This window comes from Myxine glutinosa, chromosome 2 (genome assembly GCF_964187855.1).
Source record: "Myxine glutinosa chromosome 2, kmMyxGlut1.1, whole genome shotgun sequence".
NCBI lineage: Eukaryota > Metazoa > Chordata > Myxini > Myxiniformes > Myxinidae > Myxine > Myxine glutinosa.
The window spans coordinates 241,369,347-241,389,346 of record NC_136262.1 but is presented as its reverse complement, the minus strand read 5'-3'; the positions used below and the strand labels follow the sequence as shown (position 1 = coordinate 241,389,346).

Sequence of the window (20,000 nt, the reverse complement as noted above, 5' to 3'; positions counted from 1 at the left end):
TTCAACCTAAATTGCCTATAAAAATGTAATATTACAAACACAACAAATACATTTGTGCAAAATAATTGTTTGAATTATGATTGGTGTAAATCATGACAACACAGCAACTCCGGTACAGTCATTATCCTCAGCTAAAATAAGCCCGCCCCTCAGTAACGACGCTTGGTGAGGCGAGCGCAGCGAGCATATACATACATACATACATACATACATATATATATATATATATATATATATATATATATATATATATATATACACACATACACATACATACGTACACACACTGTGTATATATATATATATATATATATATATATATATATATATATATATATATATATATATATATATACAGTGGAACCTCGACTTACGAGTGCCCCAACTTACGAGTTTTTCGAGATACGAGCCGTCACTCTGGCAGTTTATTGCTTTGAGATGCGAGCCGAGATCCGAGTTACGAGCTTTCGCCACCCGGTCACGTGGTTATCTTGCCGTGCACGTACAGTATCTCTGTCGTAGTATAGCGCTGCATTTTAGTTTTCGCATTTCGGTTATTTTGAGTTTATGCCGCCAGGTGGGCTCCGGTCACGTGGTTATCTTGCCGTTCAAGTACAGTATCTCTGTCGTATAGCGCTAATGATATATAACGCCGCCGATAATGATATGATAATTTATGATAATCTATGCAGCACGACGTGGTCCTCACGTCACACAAGGCGCCTTTGCCGGCGCAAAACGGCTCTCTCAGGGTCAAACTCGGTATCGTTTTGAGCGCACGGTTCAGACCTTCAAGAAAAAGTTTATTTTGTAAAAATCGAGCCACGCGTTCAAAAGATATGACCGGTTTTGTTCGCCGGCACGTCGGCGCTCGAATCGAATCGAGTTAAAACGAACACTGCCGTTGTCGGGTCCGTCTGAGACAACCACCGGGCCTAGAACGCTGGGACCGGTCTCGTTGGATAGGCCTGGATCAGATCTCGAAACGCTGGAAGCTGCACCTCTCTGTGATAATCTTGTGGACCATGACAAGAGATCGTGCGACACGTGGTTATCATGCCGTGCAAGTACAGTATCTCTGCCGTCAACTTGTTCAGAGTGCCGGCGATAGCTCGCCTTCTCTTTGTGGAAAACACGGTGAGATCCTTAACATCCAACAACTAATGGGACGCAAACGGGGCGCCCAGTTTAGCGGTACAGCCATTGATGAATCACCCTGCCTGTGATTCACCCATGACAGGTTATAGCTGGGTCGGGATTCAAACCCAGGCTGGACAGTTTAGACTTTAGAGTCAAGTGTGCGTACCTCCAGTCCAGGCCATCCTGCCAACTTGTATGCTGCATACAGGTGAAATATAAAGCGCGAGATATTTTTATATATACTGTATATTAAAAAAAAAATTGGTGTGGTTTTTGGCGGGCTGGAACGGATTAATAGCATTTCAATGCATTTTAATGGGGAAATTTGATTTGAGAAACGAGCAATTTGAGTTACGAGCTCGGTCACGGAACGGATTAAACTCGTAAGTCAAGGTTCCACTGTATATATAATCGTTAGATTAAATAAGACGCGGACGTAGCTTCAGGACGTCGATCTTTAATTGTCGACAAGCTTTCGACCAACAAAGGTCTTCTTCTGAGTCTACAAAAACAGCAGGCATGTATATCAGTCACGTGTGTATGCTGATATGTGTGTAGAAAATGCATACAGAAGGAAGAGCCACGCCAAAGTTCACTCACCAGCCCCAAGTTCGACGGAAGTGACTGTTTACGTCACGGTCACTTCCGTTAGGGTGTGCGTGCATATACAAATATAGAGATATACATACATAAACACACAAGCATATATTCATATCCCATTTATATTCATATAATATATTTATATATTTATATAAATGACATATAAAGGTAGAATGAATGAATGAATGAATGAATGAATGAATGGGTTACGGTTAACAATTTGATTGGGTTGATGTGGGAACATGCTTTAGTCATCAAAATTTATGCCATGAGGGACTTTTGTCCGAAGTTTGTGTATCCAAAAGGACTCACGTTTCAGAATCGTGGTGTGTGATCGATTTGTAATTGATTCAATGGCAGAGATCTGAATGTCATTTATAGAGTGATCCGGTTGATTAAAGTGTATCGTGTAAGGTAGAGATTTGCCCTGACTGGTGTGGAAGTTATTGATTTCTGACCGGGTGTTATTAAATCGTGTGTAGAGTGTATTTTCAGTTTTTCCAACATATTGTTTGTTGCACTTTTGGCAAGTGATTAGGTATATGACCCATGTAGATTTGCAGTTCATATAGGAGGTGATGGGGAATTTTTGTCCAGTGCTAGAACTACAGAATTTGTTTCCTTCTAGTAAATGTTTGTGAATAATGCATTTTTTTGCTGTGCATTTATAGAAGCCAGGGATCCTAGTTTCTTTGTTGTGGGGCTGTGGGTGTTTTGCTTTTACCAAAAGGTCCCTGAGTGTCCGACCACGTCGAAATGATGTTAGTGGAGGTTGAGGAAATGTGGTGCCGAGTGTTTCTGATTGATGGAGGAGAGGAAGGGCCTTATTCAGAATGCTTGGCAATTGGGATGAGGTAGCAGAGTAGGTGGTTACCAGTGGGACACGGTTAGTTGCAGGTTTGGGTTTGTAAGTCAGAAGGTCTGCTCTCGGTATGCGTTTTGCTCGGGTTATTGCTTCTTGCACAGAGTGAGGGTCATAGTTTCTTGCAATGAAGTGTGTTTCTAATTGGCAGAGAGAAGTTTCTTCTGCCATTTTTGTTGAGCAAATGCGTCTTACTCTGAGTGCTTGACTGTATGGTATGCTTGCAATTGTATGTTTAGGATGAGATGAAGAGGGGAGAAGGTAAGAGTGGGTGTCTGTTGGTTTGGTGTATAGTTCTGTTTCGAGTCTGTTATTTTGAAGCGTGAGTGATGTGTCTAGAAAGTGAACTTCGGACTGTGACACTCAGGGAGCTCTTGGTAAAAGCAAAGCACCCACAGCCCCACAACAAAGAAACTAGGATCCCTGGCTTCTATAAATGCACAGCAAACAAATGCATTATTCACAAACATTTACTAGAAGGAAACAAATTCTGTAGTTCTAGCACTGGACAAAAATTCCCCATCACCTCCTATATGAACTGCAAATCTACATGGGTCATATACCTAATCACTTGCCAAAAGTGCAACAAACAATATGTTGGAAAAACTGAAAATACACTCTACACACGATTTAATAACACCCGGTCAGAAATCAATAACTTCCACACCAGTCAGGGCAAATCTCTACCTTACACGATACACTTTAATCAACCGGATCACTCTATAAATGACATTCAGATCTCTGCCATTGAATCAATCACAAATCGATCACACACCACGATTCTGAAACGTGAGTCCTTTTGGATACACAAACTTCGGACAAAAGTCCCTCATGGCATAAATTTTGATGACTAAAGCATGTTCCCACATCAACCCAATCAAATTGTTAACCGTAACCCATTCATTCATTCATTCATTCATTCATTCTACCTTTATATGTCATTTATATAAATATATAAATATATTATATGAATATAAATGGGATATGAATATATGCTTGTGTGTTTATGTATGTATATCTCTATATTTGTATATGCACGCGCACCCTAACGGAAGTGACCGTGACGTAAACGGTCACTTCCGTCGAACTTGGGGCTGGTGAGTGAACTTTGGCGTGGCTCTTCCTTCTGTATGCATTTTCTACACACATATCACCATACACACGTGACTGATATACATGCCTGCTGTTTTTGTAGACTCAGAAGAAGACCTTTGTTGGTCGAAAGCTTGTCGACAATTAAAGATCGACGTCCTGAAGCTACGTCCGGGTCTTATTTAATCTAACGATTATATATTCAATACAAATGAGACGCCCTGCTCGTACTTTGGAGTTTCTACTATTTCTTACAGTTATATATATATATATATATATATATATATATATATATATAAATATGTACACTTGATTAGATGTGAGGTTGTGCTGGTGAGCATAAATAGCAATGAGTCAAATTTATCCAAATTAAAGTACGTACCAATCAACCTGCGCGTGCATGCGAGGAATGAAAGCCATTATCCACGACAATTACCGAAGGAGTAATGGAAACATTCCATGGTTCTCATTTCCAGATTTATGTTTCCCGTTTTTCCATGGTCACCCAGCAGAGGGAGCCATGAACATGTCCGGAAAAAATAAAAGTCGAATTCTGTTTTATTTGACGAAAGAGATTTTACAATTTTAATTAACTGGAGGTTAGCATTAACCGATGAACATTTGCGAAATAAATGATGCAGATAATGTTGGAAATGCAACCATTGAGAACAAATAACTTGGTATAAAGAAAGGTAATCTATTCTTTTAAACGAATGCAAGGCTCATGGAGGAGCTGGCACTTGTGGAACAAGGATATCACTTCGTTTTACGTGAATTACAAGAACATCAGTAGACAATGGAAAAATCAACACAGTATATGGGATTTTCACCTGGGAACGCAACATCACGACCTAAGTGCTGAAATGGGAGTGTCGAAAAGGCCAACCCAGTTAATGGAGACGATTACATAAACAAGGGTGGTGGCAAAGAGAAATGTAAAATAAGACAATTGTGGCTTGCATGTGAAAACCGCATTGTCAAATAATTAAAGAGCAAAAATGTTTTACTTTGAGGAGAATATGTATTTGTATATATATATATATACACACGGGGGCGTCAAGAGGGTGGTTCAGGGGCCCGAGCTTCTCCTGTATTTTTTGCAGTACAGTGAAATACTGTAACAGTACAGTGAAACCCCTCATCGGCTCATCCTCATTTCTCATTGTTATATTTAAACCCAGATGATTTTGCTTTCCTTGCCGCGGCTTTCTTGCCAAAAACTAAACAACATTTAGCGCTGTTAATGGTAGTTTCAAACTTTACAGAAAATGGTTATTAACCAGAAATATGCGTTACAAAAAAATGGGTTTATATGCTCTTTGTCCAAAAAAAAATTATTAACCATCTTTTCACGTATTTTTTTCCCAATCTTATGGAGAAAGTGTTCAACAGTCGAGGGTGCGAATTGACTCGATTGGTCCAAACGTCCCCCTATCTCCCTTATTTTCCCTATCTCCCTATCTCCCGTCTCCCTATCTCCCTATCTTATATATATATATATACAGGGTCCGGCTGGGAGGTGTGACGATTTTCAGAAAACTCGTAGTTATTTTTAGTCGAATTTCAATTTTTATTTTTTTTAAAGACTACATATATAATGCCATTTAATACACTGTAACAAAGACATTTAAAAAATGTAATTCATGTTTGAATTGGGTATAACAATGCAAGTGGGGGGTCTAGCGCATGCGTGATGGCTGTTGGTTAATCGTTGTTAGGCGCCATTTCAGTAGCCATGGAGCTGTAGACGATTGAACATCGCGTCTTTGTTGTTGAGACGTTTATTCAAACGGATAGTTCGGTGGTGCTTACACAGCGCAGATTTCGTACTCACTTCAATGTTGGTCGACGTGGCGCCGTTCCGTCTCGAAACACAATATTGAAGTGGGTAAAAAACTTCAGGACAACTGGATCTGTGAGGCCAGGAGCAGCTTGGAGAGGTGATCGAACCGTTAGGACCCCGGAAAACATCGAAAGGGTTCGACAAGCTGTGGAGGCCAGCCCTCATCGGTCAGCGGTACGGCATGCTCGCGCTCTACGGATGTCAGACAGATCAGTCGCATTGACCTCCCTACAGTTTGGTTTCAGCAAGATGGGGCTACTTGCCATACCTCAAGAGAATCAATGGCCTTATTAAGAGAACATTTTCCAGCGCACCTCATTTCAATCCGTGGGGATGTGGAGTGGCCCCCTCGATCGCCCGATCTTTCACCCTGTGACTATTTTTTATGGTGTTACCTGAAAGCTAAGGTTTACATTGAAAAACCACGCACTCTTGAGACCCTTTCAGATGCCATCATCAGAGAAATTCGAGCTATTCCACTTGCCATGGTTGAAAGGTCTATGGACAACTTTTCCGCGCGTCTGCAAGAATGCTTGGACAAGAACGGCCGCCATTTAGATGATGTCATTTTTCAAACATGAATTACATTTTTTTAAATGTCTTTGTTACAGTGTATTACATGGCATTATATATGTAGTCTTTTAAAAAAAATAAAAATTGAAATTCGACTAAAAATAACTGTGTACGAGTTTTCTGAAAATCGTCACACCTCCCTGACGGACCATGTATGTATGTATGTATGTATGTATGTATGTATGTATGTGTGTATGTGTGTGTGTGTGTGTGTATGTATGTATGTGTATGTATGTATGTATGTATATATATATATATATATATATATATATATATATATATATATATATATATATATATATATATATATATATATATATATATAGATATGTATACAGTACTGAAAGATCCAATGGTGGTGAAGGAATCGGTTGAAGGACTCACCTGCTTGATGGTGAAGTCGTTGATGAGGTGATGGTTGTGCTCATTCAGCGAGCAGTGTAGGCTGACACAGTCGCTATTGAAGAGAAGTTCCTGCAGTGTGCTTACGCGTTGCACACCGAGTGCACGCTCAACACCATCCCCCAGATATGGGTCATAGAAGATCACATTGAAGCCAAACGCCTTGGCCCGTAGTGCCACAGCCTGCCCTACCCGACCTGCATCGGCAAGGGAGTTACACAAAGTGAGCGCGATTATGTCAGCAAAGAGAAAACGTTTCTCACTCTAACAGTGTATCGTAAAATCCTACCAACTACGGCGCACGACAAAACATACCAAGACAGATTCCATGACATCTTATCAACTCCATCTTGAGAAACACAACAAACCCAACAACATCGAAAGGGTTCGACTAGCTGTGGAACAATTGAGAGCAGGGACATCGGGAGGACTTGGGGGGAGGTGGGAGAGGAATAAAACATATGAACACTGCAAGGACTCTGGGGTGAATTACCGGGGGTAGAAAATATCAAGGTTTTCGATGGGTCATTGATGAGGTCATTTCGATGAGGTCATTGATGAAGACCAGAAATAGCGCAGGGCCCAGAACACTACACAGATCCTTAACATCCAACAACTAATGGGACGCAAACGGGGCGCCCAGTTTAGCGGTACACACATTGATGAATCACCCTGCCTGTGAAACACCGACATGACAGGTTATAGCCGGGTCGGGATTCAAACCCAGGCTGGACAGTTTAGAGTCAAGTGTGCGTACCTCCAGTCCAGGCCATCCTGCCAACTTGTATGCTGCATACAGGTGAAATATAAAGCGCGAGATATTTATATATATATATTTAAAAAAAAATTGTGTGGTTTTTGGGGGGCTGGAACGGATTAATAGCATTTCAATTCATTTTAATGGGGAAATTTAATTTGAGAAACGAGCAAATTGAGTTACGAGCTCGGTCACAGAACGATGTAAATAACGTAGCATTACTGGGTAATAAGATGGCATGCACTCTCCCCAGAAGTCCATTTTCCTTTTTAGCTGTGACGAGCAGCTCTATGAGAGGACCGCGTTGTTGTTCTTGTTGTCGGGGTGCCTTTTTGAATAGCGCATGCGCAAACCCTCGGACATGCGCTGGTATGAGGTAAGAACATTGTGGACTAAAATCGCTATTTGTTTGAAGAAACCAGAATAAATTTAACAACAAAGACAACATGAATGTTTTCATATCAATCTCGTTTCACAGAACTTGACACAAATTAGGTGCAATTAATATATATGTATATCATACACACACACAGGGGAGTGTATACGAGATGTATATACGAGATGAATATATATACGATATTCATCTCGTGTGTGTATATGTGTGTGTATATATATATATATATATATATATATATATATATATATAAATTGTTACAGACACGACTTTGATGTTAAAGTGGGCCGAGCGGAATGGCCGTCGTGTCCGCACAAATTACCCGACTATACTCGACGTTGACGAGCCGCGCTATGCTGGCTCAATAGGAAAGAGAAGACACCCGGCTGGATTACAATCACACAATACGACACCAGGGGTTCAGTTCTCAAGTATATTCGTACGGAAAAAGGTTAGATTACAGGGGCTAGAGGTATATTACAGGAAGACAGGCACTTAGACACACTCTTATATTAACCCCGGACAGACGACAGACACACGGGACAAAATGCTGACTCACACGGGGGTTGATGAAAAGGAAAGGCAGGTCGCGATGGCTCAAGGTGCACTCTTGGCTCAAGGCAGAATCGACTCGGTCCGGTCCAGAGATGCGGGGAGGTATCGTCGCGCTGGGGGTGGCGGTGGCTTCTCTCTCCAGTCTCCAAGCTGAGGCGCATCTGACGTCACATCCGGCGCGGGGCCGCGTATATCCGGCGGGGAGTGACACGCCCTCGGCTCGTTAGCTCCGCCTCGTGGAATCGGCACGTTGCTTCTCATTGGGTGCGTGCGGGGGGGGTTACTGGCTCCGCCCCTGACGAGGAGCTGACAGCCAGCCCCTTCGGGGTAACCCCGTGGAGCGCATGGTCTGGAGCTAATCGAGCCGGTGTGAGGACGCATCCTCCCCCGCTCCGCCGCCATCTCCTCTGTTGTTGTTGTAATTGTTGTTGTAGTTGTTGTTATTGTTGTTGTTTGGGGAAGAAGATGGGAGGAGGTATGGGAAAGGTCCTAAACTCACTACTGATGCCATATAATCACATTCTGGTGCAACGAAGAGTCATAATTAATGGAGACGAGGCCTTAACTGACATAGAATAAGAATAACTAGGAAGATGTCCGAAAGTTGTCTACCTGTGGTGCGGTGGACCTGGGCACGACATTTAATGGGGGAATAAGGGGAAGGTCGGCTCTACTGATTGTTATTTACATGCAATGGGACTAGGGAATGGGGGATCGGGGAAAGTTGGGGAGTATTGGAGAAAATAGGGGAATATTTACAAGCGGATATGGAGGCCAAATTCCATATTCGCAACATTGCACCCTTCTCTACCCTCGGGGCGTCCCGACCCGATAAATTTTTACCTACTTTAGTGTGGCACGCAATGTAGTTCCCTCTACTATTAACTCTACCCTGAGTGCGACAGTTTTACAGATATTCACAAATGAGTAAATATGTCCCCCTGCGACGTTGCACCCTTCTCCTCACAGAAACACACCCACAGGATAACCGAATCCGGAAAGAATTCTCAAACTAAACATACAGCCGGTAGGGAGCATTATTTACAAGACTACGCTGCTATTTACACTACGATCCAGGACCTGTTTTTGGAGGAACACATGCAGATGTTATGCATAGAGAGAGCGCGCTTGCCAACATCGATACACCAACCCACGAGTGCTCTGTGGCCGACGGCCTTTAATAACGTGCAGAGCACCCTTCCCGAGCATCAACAGCACCACCCCACCACCAATCGGTGCAGTCACCATTGTTCATTGGAATAAAAATAAATTCGACAACCCCTAACCCTGCAGGTGTCTCTTGCTCTTCTTGTGGTGCACTTGGTGGTGTTAATTAACAGTGGTTCACCTTTATGGCATAGGTGCCACGTTGACCCATAGGTCCATCCCCGGGTGGTGCTTGGCCGCAAACGAACTGCGGTCCATTGTGGGTGGCCACAAACATTGCGGTCCATATGGTGTACCGATCCAGGCAGCGAACAGCGAAAGTGCAGGCCCACAACTGCGTAGCCAGCACCTCTCTCTCCTCTCTCTCTACCCCAAAGCCAGATCCTCGGAGGTGGGAGACAAAAGAAGAAACAAGTGAGTAAGGTGGTAAGGGCGCAAAAGTGCACGCAATGTAAGGTGATGCACACTGGGGGCACATGGGAACCAGGTGAGACAGGTACGTTCCTATCGTACGCCCCCCCCCCACCAGGTAACCTACATGGCCCCTCCCTTACCCCTTACTGTATCCACAAAACACAACACTACCCATAAACATCTACTTTACAAATCAACAAACATCCCTACTGTCTTCCCCGTTCCTCCCATAAACCAAATTCGTCTTCTCTCCCTCCTAACCAATCAAATTTGCCATTTTCAACTCTCATCAAAATTTGCCATCTCCAACTCAACATCATAATTTGCCATTACCAATTCATCATCAGTCCCTCCTAGGGAGGGAGAGATGGAATCACCCCAATGTCTCATCCACGTCGTGATGCGTCTCACAAATCCACACAGCGATTCATCTCCTGCAACAAAACAAAGAAAACACAGGTGTGGAGTCATCATCATCACCACAGGTAAGTGGCTGCGTATGGTGCGACAGGTTCATCAATCCTAACTATTTCCTAAATGACTTTAACAACTTTACACTACCCGGGGTCTTTCTCCGGCCAAACCATTGGCCCTCTTACACTATGGGTTCTAAAAACCAATTCCCATTGGCCAAACTGTGGTGCGCTTCAATTTGGGGTCTCACTCCCCCGATTCATCTCCCGGTGCCCTCGCACAATTTCTGGGCTGCGGCGTGTACCTCTCCCAGTGGGTCTACCCACCTGCACACCTCCACCACTGCAGTTGCCTCCGAGCTTACCTGCTCCTTGCCCTAACCTAACTACCAGGGGAAGGCCCTCTGGCTCTCTCCCCACTCCGTGCCCTCTCTGGCACTGGGCTGCCCGATCCACACCCGGGATCCTCAGGCACCCACTCACAACTACCGGCTCCCAGAGCCCACCTGCGGCCTCACCTGGCCGACATCCTCACAGTGGTGGAGTGCCCAACCAACTACACACACTAACAGGCTACACGCCCAGCCATTTCCACAACACTAATGCACCCATTCACAACACCATTCTGCAACCGCACCACAAATGCCAATATCCAACCACAATTTACCTGCACCCTCTACCTAACACTTACACTACCCGCCCCGGGTACTCGTGAAAGGGGTCCACTCTTCCCCCATCCACACCTTCGCACCATGCACACCACTCCGTACCACTCACTCCAACTCTCTCCACACACCTGTACCTGCACACCTGTGCTCTCACAGCTGGTGCCACCTGCACCCTTCTCTCCCCAAGCGCATTCGCGCTGATCCACACACTCACTACTCATACACTGCTCCACACACCTGTCCAGTTGCACACCTGTGCAATCACACCTGTTCAATTCTCACAAACACGGCATCATCTCAGCTAACTACTCCCTTCTGAAACTTGCGCTTCCCAGTCGTCCCTTTAAACTATTGCGCTCCCTCGTCATTATCATCCATACTAATCTACCTGCGTCCCCACTACAGGTATCAGTCACTAACTAATCTTAACGTTACCTAATGTCAATCTCTAGATCCCTACACACGATATATCCTAACCCACCCGGGCTAGTTTTCACTGCCATACACCCCATAAACTATTGCGCATTTGCCCCACACATGGGAAGGATGGTGGATTTGCCATCCCACCACATCGGGGGTCTCTCACTACCAATTTTGCACATCAAATTTCAATAAATCAAAAATTTGCCAATCACTGCCCATCATCTGCCAATCACTACTGCCAATCCCTTGCCAATCATTAAATTTTGCTTTTCTCTAATTTTGGGTCCAAAACACTAACCTCATCACCCAGTCTACTCAATAATGCCTCTCGGTGCGCCAATTCCTGTCCAAAGCCCGGCTTCGTAAAGCCAAGCAATGGATGCTGGTTGTTTTGTGCCAGTGGCTGGATGCGTCCGGCACTCGGTGCAGGGACGGGGGCTTACCCGGGCCGAGATCCCACGCATCACCTCGGCGTGGAGCCATCCAATGTCCCGATCTCGACCTGCCGGCACGTCTCAACAAAACGTGGTCGCCATAACGACCCTTCCTATCGGGCTGCCAGCTCCGCCTAGTGGAGCCTGGACGCGGCCGTTCAAAGCGAGGCCCGGCACGCACCGAGGGCCTGCTTCGGCTAAAAGTCGCTCTAACCTCTAACCCGTGTAACGTCGATGCTTCACCTGGACGCTTACACCCCGCAGCCCGTTCCTTGCTCACACATCCAGCTGTGCCCATGCTCCTCGTACCCTTCCTTACACACCCAGGTACACCCATTCCACTCACAGCCTTGGTCACACACCTGACCACCGAACACTTTGGCACACATTCGTTGCTCGCACACCTCACCAATACACCGCTTCGCGCCCCCTCCTCGGTTACCTCCTCTGTGACAATCACAGGTGTGCCCTCATTCGCACACCCAACCACGTGCCTCACCACCAACTCCAGCGTGCATTCCCACTCACGCTCTACCATTCCAGGTGTGCATCCTTCCATCCCAGGTGTACATCCTCGCTCACCTGTCACAACTAACTCACGCTCCATGTCACTCTCACTACTTTCACCTCCATTCCTGACAGCGCACTCACCCTTACTCTTGACAGCGCACTCTTTCCTCGTGCACCTGTCCGTCACACACCTTTCTCGCGCACACTCTTGCGTTACACCCTCTGTAACACTCACCACAGGTGGACACTCTTCCTTACTTCTGACAGCGCACTCTTTCCTCGTGCACCTGTCCGTCACACACCTTTCTCGCGCACACTCTCCCGTCACACCCTCTGTAACACTCACCACAGGTGGACACTCTTCCTTACTTCTGACAGCGCACTCTTTCCTCATGCACCTGTCGGTCACACACCTTTCTCGCGCACACTCTCCCGTTACACCCTCTGTAACACTCACCACAGGTGGACACTCTTCCTTACTTCTGACAGCGCACTCTTTCCTCATGCACCTGTCGGTCACACACCTTTCTCGCGCACACTCTCCCGTTACACCCTCTGTAACACTCACCACAGGTGGACACTCTTCCTTACTTCTGACAGCGCACTCTTTCCTCATGCACCTGTCCGTCACACACCTTTCTCGCGCACACTCTTGCGCACACTCTCCCGTCACACCCTCTGCAACACTCACCACACCGCGCTTCCACGTGCTCCCTCGCACACACGCTACGACCGACTCACTCTCGCCAGCACCCTCACTACTCCTTGGCACGCACTTTTTCCTCACACACCCCAGAGTCGGACTTTCTCGCACACCTCCTCTTTCGCACACCAAACCTGTCGCACACTTCACCAACGGCCTCTCACGAACACCCGGGTCCATCTCGACCCCCAAGCTCCTTAAATCCCCTGGCGCATCATACGCACGACCATATTGGTCACCACTTACACCGGGTCCTCTTCCTCTTCGCTTCTCCTCCATCACCTGCGAATCCCTCATCCGGTTAATGAGCACATCATCACGATCCAAACACAGACTTTGGACCAATTCTTTTATCTCCTCTTTTATCTCTTTCTTATCCCCTCTCCGTCGCTTCTTAATTTCGCTCATCCCTTCTTCCACTTCTTCTAATTTCTGCTTCACCTCTTTTATTCCCCGGTACGTATCCTCAAGCTCATCCTCTAAGGCTACCTTGACCGTTTCCAGGTGCGTCCTCACCTGCCGGTCCTTCGTCTCCATTACCTCTACCACCTCGTCCAACCTCGTTGTCAGTCCCTCACGTACCATCTGACATTCCCTCTTCGTCGCTACCAAGTCATCTTTTAGTTCTTTCTGTGTCGCCTTTAAACCTCCTAATACCGCAGTGTTCCTTTGAACCTGCTCCACTAACTCCGTTTGTCCCACCGTCAGCTGCTCCACCTCTTGCGTCAGGTCCTCTATGCCCCCTTGTAACTTTACAGTCCCCTTTCTCACCTCCTTTTCCATGTGCTCCTCACAGTGCCTCACCTCCTCGCGCACTCCTCCGACCTCCTCACTCACTCCTCTTCTGATCTCCTCTCCCATCACTTGCATCTCCTGCCCAGATGCCACCCTCATCTGCTCCATTTCCTCCCTGTGAGCATCCAGTTTGGTTTCTACCCCCATTCTGACCCCCTCTATCTGCTGCTCCATTTGTTTAACTTCCCTTTCCGCTTGGTTCCTCATGTCCCTCAATTTGCCTTCCATACTGTTTTCTAACCCCTCTAACCCATTTTTCACTCCCTCTATCTGATTCTCCTGGGCAGCCATTCTATTTTCTACCCCCATTAACCCATTTTTCACTTCTTTTATCCCGTTGTCTAACCCCTCAAAATTATTGTCTATCTTCCCAATTTTCTTGTCTAACTCCTCAAAATTATTGTCTAACTTCTCACCGGTACCCCTCGCTTCGTCCCTCATTACCCCCAATTGCTCACTCCGAGCCCTCGCTTCGTCCCTCATTACCCCCAATTGCTCACTCCGAGCCCTCGCTTCGTCCCTCATTACCCCCATTTGGTTTCCCAAGTCATTCCTCAGGTCTTCACTTGTCTGGACCATGAGCGCCTTTATTTGTTCCATAAATAGGCCCCAATCCATCGGCGGCGCTGCTACGGTCGCGGGCGCGGTGACCAGCGAGGCGCCATTTTGTGCGTTTGCTACCCTCGCTGCTTCGCTCTCCTCATGTCCCTCATGTCCCTCAATTTGGTCCTGGACCGACCCTGCTTCACTCTCCCCTACCGGACCCCAGCCGTCTTGATCCGCCATAGCGCGACTTGCAAAATTCGAGTTTCGTAAAACAAAACAAATTTCGGCCGCTCCAAATTTTGACCAAATTTTTTTTTTTTCCTCTATTCGTTTTTTTTTTTTTTTTTCTTCAAAATTTGGTCGGGCCTCGAATCTCACTCCCGACACCAATTGTTACAGACACGACTTTGATGTTAAAGTGGGCCGAGCGGAATGGCCGTCGTGTCCGCACAAATTACCCGACTATACTCGACGTTGACGAGCCGCGCTATGCTGGCTCAATAGGAAAGAGAAGACACCCGGCTGGATTACAATCACACAATACGACACCAGGGGTTCAGTTCTCAAGTATATTCGTACGGAAAAAGGTTAGATTACAGGGGCTAGAGGTATATTACAGGAAGACAGGCACTTAGACACACTCTTATATTAACCCCGGACAGACGACAGACACACGGGACAAAATGCTGACTCACACGGGGGTTGATGAAAAGGAAAGGCAGGTCGCGATGGCTCAAGGTGCACTCTTGGCTCAAGGCAGAATCGACTCGGTCCGGTCCAGAGATGCGGGGAGGTATCGTCGCGCTGGGGGTGGCGGTGGCTTCTCTCTCCAGTCTCCAAGCTGAGGCGCATCTGACGTCACATCCGGCGCGGGGCCGCGTATATCCGGCGGGGAGTGACACGCCCTCGGCTCGTTAGCTCCGCCTCGTGGAATCGGCACGTTGCTTCTCATTGGGTGCGTGCGGGGGGGGTTACTGGCTCCGCCCCTGACGAGGAGCTGACAGCCAGCCCCTTCGGGGTAACCCCGTGGAGCGCATGGTCTGGAGCTAATCGAGCCGGTGTGAGGACGCATCCTCCCCCGCTCCGCCGCCATCTCCTCTGTTGTTGTTGTAATTGTTGTTGTAGTTGTTGTTATTGTTGTTGTTTGGGGAAGAAGATGGGAGGAGGTATGGGAAAGGTCCTAAACTCACTACTGATGCCATATAATCACATTCTGGTGCAACGAAGAGTCATAATTAATGGAGACGAGGCCTTAACTGACATAGAATAAGAATAACTAGGAAGATGTCCGAAAGTTGTCTACCTGTGGTGCGGTGGACCTGGGCACGACATTTAATGGGGGAATAAGGGGAAGGTCGGCTCTACTGATTGTTATTTACATGCAATGGGACTAGGGAATGGGGGATCGGGGAAAGTTGGGGAGTATTGGAGAAAATAGGGGAATATTTACAAGCGGATATGGAGGCCAAATTCCATATTCGCAACAATATATATATATATATATATATATATATATATGTATATACTGTATATGTATATATATGTATATATATATATATGTATATATATGTATATATATATATATGTATATATATATATATGTATATACTGTATATGTATTTATATGTATATATATATATATGTATATATATGTATATATATATATATGTATATATATATGTATATATATATATATATGTATATATATATATATATATATATGTAGGACAACTGGATATATATATGTATATATATATATATATATATATATATATATATATGTATATATATATATATATACATGTATATATACATACATACATACATACACACACATTAGGGTGGTCCAAAAATTTGAAGATTGGATTTTCATTTCTCCACAAGCCTGTCCCTATTTCTATTGAAGAAAGTAGTTTGTGGTGAAAATTTGAGCTTGATTGGACAATATTTAGACTTATTTTAGAGGTTGCTCAAAATGTTGACAAATTCTAATGAATAATAAGATACAGAATGTTTAGCATCATACATCAATTCATAGATAATTATCTATTTTTAATTACTCAAATTATTACTTGCAAAATCGAAGATTTTTCAAGTATATTGGTCGGTTGTGTTTGTGATTCTGTCTGTCTGTCTGTTTGTTTGTTTGTCACCGGCCTACAGGTCACAATTTTCAACCGATCTTCACCAAACTTCACCAAGTTGTAGAGTTCGTCAAAAGCAAGAAGACTATTGTTTTTGGGGTCAATAGGTCAAAAGGTCAACATAGGCCAAAGGTCACCAAATTTGCTAAACTTTTAAAACCCTCAATTTTCATCCGATTGACTTGAAATTTGAAGACCACTTGCATATCTGGTCACTGAATTCAACCATCCAGCATTTTTGAGGTCAACATAGGCCAAATGGTCAACATAGGCCAAATTTCTAAAATCCTCAATTTTCATCCAATTGACTTGAAATTTGAAGAGGACTTGCATATCTGGTCACTGAATTCAACCACCAAGTATATTTGATGTCAACATAGGCCAAAAGGTCAACATAGGCCAAATTTCTAAAATCCTCAATTTTCATCCAATTGACTTGAAATTTGAAGAGGACTTGCATATCTGGTCACTGAATTCAACCACAAATTATATTTTTGGTGAACATAGGCCAAAAGGTCAACATAGGCCAAATTTCTAAAATCCTCAATTTTCATCCAATTGACTTGAAATTTGAAGAGGACTTGCATATCTGGTCACTGAATTCAACCACCAAGTATATTTGATGTCAACATAGGCCATAAGGTCAACATAGGCCAAATGGTCAACATAGGCCAAATTTCTAAAATCCTCAATTTTCATCCGATTGACTTGAAATTTGAAGAGGACTTGCGTATCTGGTCACTGAATTCAACCACCAAGTATATTTGAGGTCAACATCGGAAGGTTAACATAGGCCACATTTATAAAATCCTAAATTTTCATCTAATTGATGTGAAATTTGAAGAGGACTTGCATATCTGGTTAATGAATTCAACCACCAAGTATTTTTGAGGTCACTATAGGCCAAAAGGTCAACATACACCATCATGTATCATTGGAAAACTTTTGGGGGAGGGTGGATTTTGCAAGTATCGTGCTACGCATGACGTCTTCTTGTTTATTACTTGCAAAATCGAAGATTTTTCAAGTATATTGGTCGGTTGTGTTTGTGGTTCTGTCTGTCTGTCTGTTTGTTTGTTACTTGCAAAATCGAAGATTTTTCAAGTATATTGGTCGGTTGTGTTTGTGGTTCTGTCTGTCTGTCTGTTTGTTTTGTCTGTTTGTTTGTCACCGGCCTACAGTCACAATTTTCAACCGATCTTCACCAAACTTCGCCAAATAGTAGAGTTGGTCAAATGCCAGAAGCCTATTGTTTTTGGGGTCAATAGGTCAAAAGGTCAACATAGGCCCAAAGGTCACCAACTTTGCTAAATTTCTAAAATCCTCAATTTTCATCCGATTGACTTGAAATTTGAAGACCACTTGCATATCTGGTCATTGAATTCAACCACCAAGCATTTTTGAGGTCAACATAGGCCAAATGGTCAACATCAAATTTCTAAAATCCTCAATTTTCATCCAATTGACTTGAAATTTGGAGAGGACTTGCACATCTGGTCACTGAATTCAACCAACAAGTATTCTTGAGGTCTACATAGGCCAAAGGTCACCAAATTTGCTAAATTCTAAAATCCTCAATTTTCATCCAATTGACTTGAAATTTGAAGAGGACTTGCATATCTGGTCACTGAATTCACCCACCAAGTATTTTTGAGGTCAACATAGGCCAAAAGGTCAACATGGGCCACATTTCTAAAATCCTCAATTTTCATCCGATTAACTTGAAATTTGAAGAGGACTTGCATATCTGGTCACTGAATTCAACCACCAAGTATTTTTGAGGTCAACATAGGCCAAATTTTTAAAATCCTCAATTTTCATCGAATTGACTTGAAAATTGAACAGCATTTGCACATTGAGTCACTAAATATGGAAATGAACTATTTTTGAGGTCAAAATGGCAAAGGTCAACTCAAGGTAAACCTTCCACAATCATCATTTTTCATCTGAAAAATCGTCACTTTTCTTCCTGTTGACCCGAGCTTTGATCAAGATTGTCAATTTTAATCTTGATGAAATGGACAATTTGCTGTATCAATGGAATTTTTTTTCTTGGGGGTGGGAGCGGATTTTGCAAGTATCGTGCTCCGCATGACGTCTTCTTGTTATTGTTTGTTTGTTTGTAAACTAATAAATAATTATGTACAATGTACCATTGTACAATGTACATGTATGTTCAATTGTTCATTGTTCAATGATCATTCATATAGTCAAATTAAGATTAAAAACAAAACAGTAGATTAAACATTCATGTATTAATTTGACAATAAATCATTTATCGGAAAAAATAAATCATCCATTAGAAAATATAAAATATCTATCAGAGACGATAAGACAAATCTATAAGAACAATTAAAACAAAGTAAATATCAGAATACACATAATTCGAATGATTTTACGTAACATTGTTTTCAGAAACTTGTGGTTCAAAACATGGCCTACTTCTTTGACAAGATGGTTTTGATTGACACTGGAAAGTTTTCACGATGATGATGAACAACTCTCAACACAAATTGCTTCTGTTCTTCATTCTTAGTCAGAGTGTCATGGAAAGTTTGGATGAGAGCAACACCTCGCTCAGCACAGTCATTGATAACCTTCATGCTGCGTATCTTCTTATCAAGCTCTTGGTATGAGTTGTCTGTGTTCCAGAGGTGTGGCTCCTTTTCCAGAAAACTCAGTGATACTTCTTTGTCAGAGTCTGAGATGACAACACCAAATAATTCAAGAGACCGACTTGTGATGTAGGTGTCCACCGTGTCAGAAAGCCTGAAAGCTTTAGCATCTATCCTATGAAGATTGTGTGGGTTTGGAGCCCGCTTGAAGTTCTTCACCATCTTTGCCTTTGTCTCATCATCCACCCGGCTATCAAAAAGAGCTAATGCAGCAAGGTGTTCTGACAAATACCAGAGGTGTCTAGTGAATAAGGAATGCTTTGTCTTCTTCATTCGTCATTTTCTCAAGCGCATAATTTGATGAGATATCGAAGAGGGATTGAAGATCATCTTTTGAACATCTGCTCCTTCACTCTATAGTTTTCGAATGTCTTGGTTCTATTTTTCTTTACCAGTTTGTAGGCATCATACAACTTCAAAAGTTGGCGCTCACAGGAATCTACTCTCTGCACTGGAATTCGTGCTTTTTCCCAGTATGCACACACAGCTTGTACACTAGGTTTGGCACTTTCACGAACTGTATGGTGTTCTTGTATGTGATGGTACACCATTTTCTGCAATGTGTGTCCTTTGGTTGGTAGTCCCCCACATATTATTTCCTTTTCAGACTTGCCCAGCAACCAAACTGTGGAAGAGCTGCGAGTTTCTGCCATCTGAAAAAAATCAGGATAAATTTAAAATGTTATTTTTTGAGCAACCTCTAAATAAGTTCCAATTGACCTCATATTTGGTTCATATGATCTTTATAAACATAGCAACAAGGGCAGCCTTGTGGAGCATGGATTTTTAATAGTATGAAATATTACATATATCTGTGGACCACCCTATTAATATGCATGAAAACAATTTGCACAGGGGCCGAGCCTCAGGGGTGCTTAGTCCACCAGCAG

At 43.8% G+C, this 20,000-nt stretch overlaps 1 protein-coding gene across 7 annotated transcripts in view; it reads right to left on the bottom strand.

Annotated features, from left to right (window-relative positions):
* Positions 1-20,000, bottom strand: part of CTBP1 (C-terminal binding protein 1) — a 372,662-nt gene that overhangs the window by 75,183 nt on the left and 277,479 nt on the right. For all 7 annotated transcript variants that reach the window (XM_068106031.2, XM_068106032.2, XM_078772389.1 and 4 more), the window contains one exon: positions 6,495-6,709. In XM_068106031.2, coding sequence (XP_067962132.1) covers positions 6,495-6,709 — 215 coding nt within the window. The remainder of the gene's footprint in view (positions 1-6,494; positions 6,710-20,000) is intronic.